Source organism: Musa acuminata, chromosome BXJ1-3 (assembly GCF_036884655.1).
Source record: "Musa acuminata AAA Group cultivar baxijiao chromosome BXJ1-3, Cavendish_Baxijiao_AAA, whole genome shotgun sequence".
Taxonomy (NCBI): domain Eukaryota; kingdom Viridiplantae; phylum Streptophyta; class Magnoliopsida; order Zingiberales; family Musaceae; genus Musa; species Musa acuminata.
The window spans coordinates 45704839-45711548 of record NC_088329.1 but is presented as its reverse complement, the minus strand read 5'-3'; the positions used below and the strand labels follow the sequence as shown (position 1 = coordinate 45711548).

The 6710-nt window shown below is 44.8% G+C and overlaps 2 protein-coding genes across 3 annotated transcripts; one reads left to right on the top strand and one right to left on the bottom strand.

Annotated features, from left to right (window-relative positions):
* Positions 1-1096: 1096 nt before the first annotated feature.
* Positions 1097-5447, top strand: LOC135635164 (tubby-like F-box protein 1). 2 transcript variants are annotated; one of them, XM_065146061.1, is made up of 5 exons: positions 1097-1661; positions 1941-2028; positions 3728-3857; positions 4642-5180; positions 5327-5447. In XM_065146061.1, exons 1-5 carry the CDS (start codon positions 1302-1304, stop codon positions 5341-5343), a joined length of 1134 nt encoding a protein of 377 aa, XP_065002133.1. In that variant the 5' UTR covers positions 1097-1301; the 3' UTR covers positions 5344-5447. The 2 variants fall into 2 exon arrangements, with proteins under 2 accessions (XP_065002133.1, XP_065002125.1); XM_065146053.1 differs by having other exon boundaries at positions 1156-1661; positions 4642-5447.
* Positions 5448-5763: 316 nt separating this feature from the next.
* LOC135639198 (probable pectinesterase/pectinesterase inhibitor 64) lies at positions 5764-6675 on the bottom strand. Its single transcript, XM_065153003.1, has 3 exons — positions 6446-6675; positions 6172-6212; positions 5764-6068 (listed from the first exon to the last, which is right to left on the bottom strand). The coding sequence occupies exons 1-3, from the start codon at positions 6673-6675 to the stop codon at positions 5764-5766; spliced, it is 576 nt and encodes a 191-aa protein (XP_065009075.1).
* Between the last annotated feature and the right edge of the window lie 35 nt (positions 6676-6710).

The following is a 6710-nucleotide window of genomic DNA, read 5'->3' as shown; positions in this document are numbered from 1 at the left end:
ATTTTGCTTATCTAATAAAACCAGGTCCTGAGTCCTTAGTTGCTCGCACAGTATCAAACGGACAAAGTCCTTTAACATGCATCGACTCCATAATGGAGATCCAATTATCCGAAACCTAGGCAAGCTGCAGAGTCTTGGCCACCGAGGTGGGAGTCCTTGTCTGTGGATGCCCCATCATTTTGATGATGCCCTCGTGACTTGCGTCTCTTAGGACAAGGAGAGCATACGTGTCTCTATTGCCAATGGAAGGCCATGGAGAACGACTGATCAACAGGCGAGAGCACGCGCCCATGCATGCATTCCTTACTGCGTACGTACACCTGCCTGCCTTCCCATGCATTGTTCCACCGGAGAACGGGGTGTCGGAGGTATTATGCCACTCCCTCCTTTCGAGACCACAGGCATTCGACACGTCTCTGAAACATGTGCTGTGAATGCGACCCATGAATACTTGGCCGGAGTTGGCGAGAGGTCAGCGAGAAGATATGACCACCTAATCCTTCAGATCGAGCAGATAATAACACGAGTCGGTTGATGGAGTTACTTAAAACTATCGATCCGAACCGGCTGAGCGCATTCGATTCACCACATCGATCGATCGTGTCTACCACTGACAGCAGTCGGGTTCGGGCTCGGGGTCTTAAAGTGGGCCCGCTTTTGTGTCCAATGGTAGATCGAAACCTGTGTTGGAATATATACCGTCAGGTCCAAACCAATACGAGTCCGCGTACGCATCGTGGACATACCGTAGTACTGTTGCTTCCAGTCGCGTACATCGATCGGGGGCAGATACGTAATTTCGCCGACATGTTTCGGATAAGGAGGTGACAGCAATAAAGAAAAGCCCGGCTATCGGGTACCCTTTCGCTCACCTTACTCGTATTTTCACGAAGATGTGGACCCAAGTCCTCCGGTCGCAAAGATTGATGCGTAGGAGGAGAACTTTGTGGCGGACTTAAAGGGACAGTGGGATCGTCTCCTGTACTGGATTGATGGTGGTCCCGCATGGACCCGCTGCGTCACCGATGGGGTCGCGAGCCAACGGAGAAGGCGGCCATTCCACATCTCTCCACCCGTCGGCGTCCCCGTTTCTCCTCCTCCTCCTTTGCCACCCCCCACCCCCCTAACCAAACCCTCTTCGTCCTCCGATGGATTCCAATTAAATTTGATGCTCTTTCGAACGAATAAAGTTGCAAGCAAAATTACGATAAAGCCCCTCCCTTGGAAGAAAGGGTAAAAAGGTCGCCCTTTCGTCCCCCTCGCTTGGTTCCTTGTGAGATCTCGGAGGAGGAGGAGGAGAGATGTCGCTGCGAAGGGCAATTCTGTCGAGGGTCTCGTCGTCGTCCATTAGCTTCTTAGGAGAGTCCAGGAGCTCGGCGCGCCGGGAGAGGAGCGATGTGGAGGAGATAGAGGGCGGAGGTAGGGATGGGGTGCTGGCAGCGGCAGGAGAGGAGGAGGAGGCGGGTCGGTGGGCGCGGATGCTACCGGAGCTGATCGCAGAGATCGTGCGGCGGGTGGAGGCAGGCGGGGAGCGCTGGCCGCTGCGGAAGGACGTGGTGTCCTGCGCTTGCGTCTGTCGGAGGTGGAGGGAAGTGACGAGAGGAGTCGTCCGGCCCCCGCTCGAGACCGGAAATATCACCTTCCCTTCTTCCCTCAAGGAGGTGACTCTCTTAACCGTGGAGGATTTTGTTCCCCTCTTCCTTGTAGATACTTACTAGATCTCGCAGGAGACACAAGAAAACTTTGATTTTTTGGCTTGCTTATTACCGAGCATATCGACAACTTGAGATTTTGATTACTTTTTGGTGACTTCGAATTTGTTTTCTTGACTTCTCTTTGATCTTCGCTCCCTTTGGCTGCTTATTATTGGATTTTCTGTTCTGAAAACTGTTTATAGAGAGTGACAGTCGATTGATTGTGAAATCTCATGGTAATTGCAGCCAGGGCCAGCGGATACTCCGATCCAGTGCTATATTAAAAGGAACAAGAAGAATTCGACCTTCTATCTGTATCTCGGGTTGTCCCAAAGTAAGTAAATGATAAGATGATTATGATGTTCTTCCCGCTGATGTATATTGTTAACTATTTTCACTTGCTTTGGTGTACAATTTTTGTTTGCTTGATTTCATAATATGCTTTTGGTAGTAGGGAATATGACTTGAAAATCTTCAACTGAATCAGAGTAAAAGGACGTAATGGAACACTGGAAGTGGCCACTGATCTATCTGTTCCTAAATGTCCACATTTTCAATTTTTCAGTGAAACAACTGAATGCGTTTGCCTTCTTTTTGCCAAAATGGACCATATTCTGAGTTAAAATGGCTAAATGTTTATCCAAAAGGGATGGTATTTGAAGTGTTCTCTGGTATGTAGTGTGGATACCCTGGTACAGGATCATCTCTTGTCCTCCTGAGGAAAGCATTTCATTAAGTTCACCTGTTTTTTGATTTCCCATATATATATATATATATATACAGGATCATCTCTTGGCCTCCTGAGGAAAGCATTTCATTAAGTTCACCTGTTTTTTTATTTCCCATATATATATATATATATATATATATATATATATATATATATATATATATATATATATATATATATATATATATATATATATATAATTTACATCACTGCAGCTGTTTCACTTTAAAACTTTCTGACCATGGATTTATTTTCATGTCAATTCATGTTAGAATGCAGCTCAGAAAGTGCTTTTAGAAGCTGAAAGATAAATTTTGTCAATGTTATACTAAGACATAATGAGTGCCAAATAAGTAGTAACACCCCAAACAACAGTATAAGAAACAAAGGTGATGAACATTCATAAACCTTTTTGCAGATTGCTCATAAGTTTGAAGATTTTAAATTTGATAGCTTCCAAGATAAGAAAATTTAAACCAAAAGATGAGGACATGATTGGTAGAACTCCTCATTGAAAAAGCAAGTAATCCTTCCTAATTTTGGTTATTCTACATCCAAATCAGGGCTGCAAAATTTTATATACAAAAACAGAGAGAAAAAGAGGATTCACTCCGACAACACATTTTTTACATATTCTTGTAAGGAAAAAAGTATTCAATATAAATGGTGACCTATTTGAAAATCTTGCATTTATTTGCCTATCGGTAATGATTCATAATGCTTGACTATCAACCATATCATTTGGTTAATGGCATTTACCCTATTGCTATCGATCCCTCTGATATATAGTTAAGGACTTGTGTTCTGATGTCTAGAATTTGTAGGCATTGACTTGAGGGTGGAAATATATATTTAGCCCCCAAGACCTATGAAGAAGTTGCTTTGTGGGTGGTATTGTTTTGTTGGGCAAGAAAGCAGAATCCTTGGTCTGATTAGATCAGAGCTTTTGGTTGGAGTTGATGGCTATTAAAAATCTATCTACCCAATCCTATAGATAAGCTAACAAGGATATCCAATTATGCTGTTTCTATTAGGCAGATTATCAGTTATGCTGTTATTGCTACTGCATCAACTATAATCACTCTTGTAAATGGCCCAACTGAATCGGATCATTTACATATGTTGGAGGAAGGTATCAGTTTGGTGAGTACACATGTGAGAAGTCATCATTAGCATTTTATATGTCTGTTAATGGTAAGAAAGGATTATCATGAAGGATGGCATGATACAGCAAAATCATCTTGAATTTGAAGTCTCTAATTAGTTATTTAAACAGCTTATCTATCTGGGTTTGTTTTTGCAGCATTTACCGATAAAGGAAAGTTCCTTCTAGTAGCTCGTCGGTTTAGGCATGGTGCTCTCACTGAGTACATCATCTCTCTTGACGTTGATGGCCTGTCTCAAGGAAGCAATGCATATGTGGGAAAGTTGAGGTTAGTCTTTCGTTTCTGCTGCCTTTTCTTCACTTGAATGGTCTTGCATGGTTGATGTTCTCACCTCTGCAATTATCTGTTCTGCCTGAGTCCATTAACTACTTTTGTATTTTCCTGCAAATTCAGAGGGAGTTTAACCTTCTGATATTCTATTGTCCTGAAATAGAAGCATTTTATATAGATTGGACTATGCATGTTATTAGCCTATTCTTGTAAGTGCATGAACATGGGCAGATAATTGTGTTATGGTGGTATCTGTACCATGAACATAATTATTCAAATTTCAAAATAGGCTCTTGAATTTCTTAGCATAGGTAGATTGACAATAAGCTTGTTATTGTTCTGTGGGTGTATGTATATATGTATTTATATGACATGCTTCTAAACCTTATATAACCTTAATCTTCTACAATGAATAGATATAAACTTTATAGTTTTCTCCTAAGCTCAATGTTCTATTGTGTTTGCCTAGTATGTTCTTCAGTGTAAGTTGAAGAGAATTCACTCCGTGTGTGGATGCAAAAGAAACATGCTTCTTTTTTTTTCTTTTGATAGGAGAGGAGCTCGGACCACTGTTGCTTGTATGCTTCATGTCCCGACTCCCATAGCCTTTCTGCTTTCTGAAGTGAAGAAGTTTACTAGATCTTAAACTAAATTTACAGGAAAATTAAATCTCTTCTTTCTAAAGAAGTGCATGCTTTCTGAGTTGCCCCAATATTTCAAGCTCATAGCACCAAGATGTGATTTCATCAACCTGAGCATGTTGCCCAAATATTCTTTGCAGATCTGACTTCTTGGGTACAAATTTTACCATCTACGATAGCCGGCCACCATATGGTGGTGCCAAGGCATCAAGCAGCCGAGCAAGCAGGCGATTTGCGAGCAAGCAAATCAGCCCACAGGTCCCTGCTGGTAACTTTGAGATCGGACAAATCTCCTATAAATTCAACCTCCTCAAATCGAGAGGGCCAAGAAGGATGCACTGCACTCTACAGTGTCCCACGGCACTAGACAGCACAGAGGAGAATCCACTGAAGTCAAAGGCGCATAGTGCTGGGGCATCTGTAGTTCTTAGGAACAAGGCTCCTCGGTGGCATGAGCACCTGCAGTGCTGGTGCTTGAATTTTCATGGTCGTGTTACGGTGGCCTCAGTGAAGAACTTTCAGCTGGTGGCAACCGCAGATGCCAATCATCCGTCAGGAATCGGGGATGGGGAGACGGTGCTGCTGCAGTTTGGTAAGGTCGGGGATGACATGTTCACCGTGGATTACCGCCAACCACTCTCAGCCTTCCAGGCCTTCGCCATCTGCCTCACCAGCTTTGGTACAAAATTTGCCTGTGAATAGCAACCTTCCTAGACTTTCTATGCTGCAATATGTTGCCTTGTAGTTGTAGGGACTTGATATCTTTAGTCTATTTATTGTCTCTCTGGGTTGAGGAAATGTTGTTTGTGTTATCCTTTCATTCAGGGAATGGTCTTTGCTAGCTGCCGAGCTGCTTCTCCTCGATGGCTTACGAACAAGATTATTGTTTCCGACTCTTTAACAAGTGTATTAATGATCAAATCTTCTGAGTATATGTGTTTTGTAAGCTGAACCTTGTTTGTATTGTTCTTTATTGAATGTACTATGGAAGAGAGCCGGAAGTTCACACTTGGTGTGCTGAAGGAGTTGGTCTAATTCGATGGTGTGGTACGTGTGGGGTTAGTTATAGTTAAGTATGATTAATATCCGGATATCTATAGTTTAGAAAGTAAAATATTTTATCTTTAATTTCGTTAATTTTGGTGACGGAAAGAATATTATCACGTGTAAAAAGAAAAAAAAATATTAATTTTAAAATTATTAATTTTATATATTTTTGTATCCTCCCCTGCGCCTTCCAACCTCGGAGTCGGTGCGACCTTTCACGGTGACGGTGTTGGACTCGCCGTGCTCGAGGTTGAGTTGGCGGGGGAGGATGAAGATGAGGCAGTCGCAGAAGACGGTGGCGGAGTTGCCGAAGACGAAGTCGAGGTGCCGGAGATGCGGCAGGACTTGTAGAACTGGCGAAGGGAGTGGGCGTAGAGCGTGTCCTGGTGGCCGAGGAACTCCACCGACTCGAGCACGGAGAGGTCGCTGTCGGAGCGGAAGGCCACGGCCTGGTGCTTGTCCGGCCCGGCGGTGTTGGCGAAGGCCAGGTCCCGGGCCTTGAAGCCATCTCCACTCACACCTGTGGACAAGCAAACAGATGAGAATCGGTTACACTAAGCGATAGGAGTCGAACACTTGATGCTGTCCGAGGTCAAGCATCTCGTGACTGTGATCGAGGAAACCGTGATCCGTGACGAAGGACAGAGACAAGCTATGATCGAAACTGCAAGGAATTTGCATGCGTGAGAATGCAGTAATCGATGGTCGATGCCCAAGAGAGTTCAGACGCACGCGTGGGACAGGTTTTGCTGCCATAAGGTCTCCTCGCTGGGAAGGAGTAGGTGATGACTGCTGTATCAGGTCATGGCAAGTCACAGCAGTAGGAAGACGTCGTTTTCGTTATTAGGGCTTATGATCTACTATGCGCAAAGCATCGGAGCTCTTAATTTGATCTACGTCCCGTCAATCAGCGCAGCGTCTACCGCCGCCTGAACCGCTCTGAACTGGCATCTGCCCTCCTTGCAGACTGTTGCGTCCGGCGGTGTCCCCGGCCGCGGGAGCTCCTTCCGGGCGGCCTCTCCGCTTGGTGACGCCGAAGTGGCGTCCGGCCAGTACCCGTCCCTCTCTGCCTGCGGCGGGGCCCAGAGCGAGATGTCGGAGCCGTAGCTCTGCAGGGCGGCCACCATGGCGGTGGCGCCGTCAATGACATTGGCGAGGTCGG

Coding starts and splice junctions, on each gene's coding strand:
- LOC135639198 (XM_065153003.1), bottom strand. CDS start 6,675: ATGGTGGCCGCCCTGCAGAGCTACGGCTCCGACATCTCGCTCTGGGCC. Junction 6,213..6,445: donor GCTGCGCTGATTGACGGGAC/GTAGATCAAATT, acceptor AATTCCTTGCAG/TTTCGATCATAGCTTGTCTC. Junction 6,069..6,171: donor GTCCTTCGTCACGGATCACG/GTTTCCTCGATC, acceptor GCTTGTCCACAG/GTGTGAGTGGAGATGGCTTC.
- LOC135635164 (XM_065146053.1), top strand. CDS start 1,302: ATGTCGCTGCGAAGGGCAATTCTGTCGAGGGTCTCGTCGTCGTCCATT. Junction 2,029..3,727: donor GTATCTCGGGTTGTCCCAAA/GTAAGTAAATGA, acceptor TTGTTTTTGCAG/CATTTACCGATAAAGGAAAG. Junction 3,858..4,641: donor GCATATGTGGGAAAGTTGAG/GTTAGTCTTTCG, acceptor TATTCTTTGCAG/ATCTGACTTCTTGGGTACAA.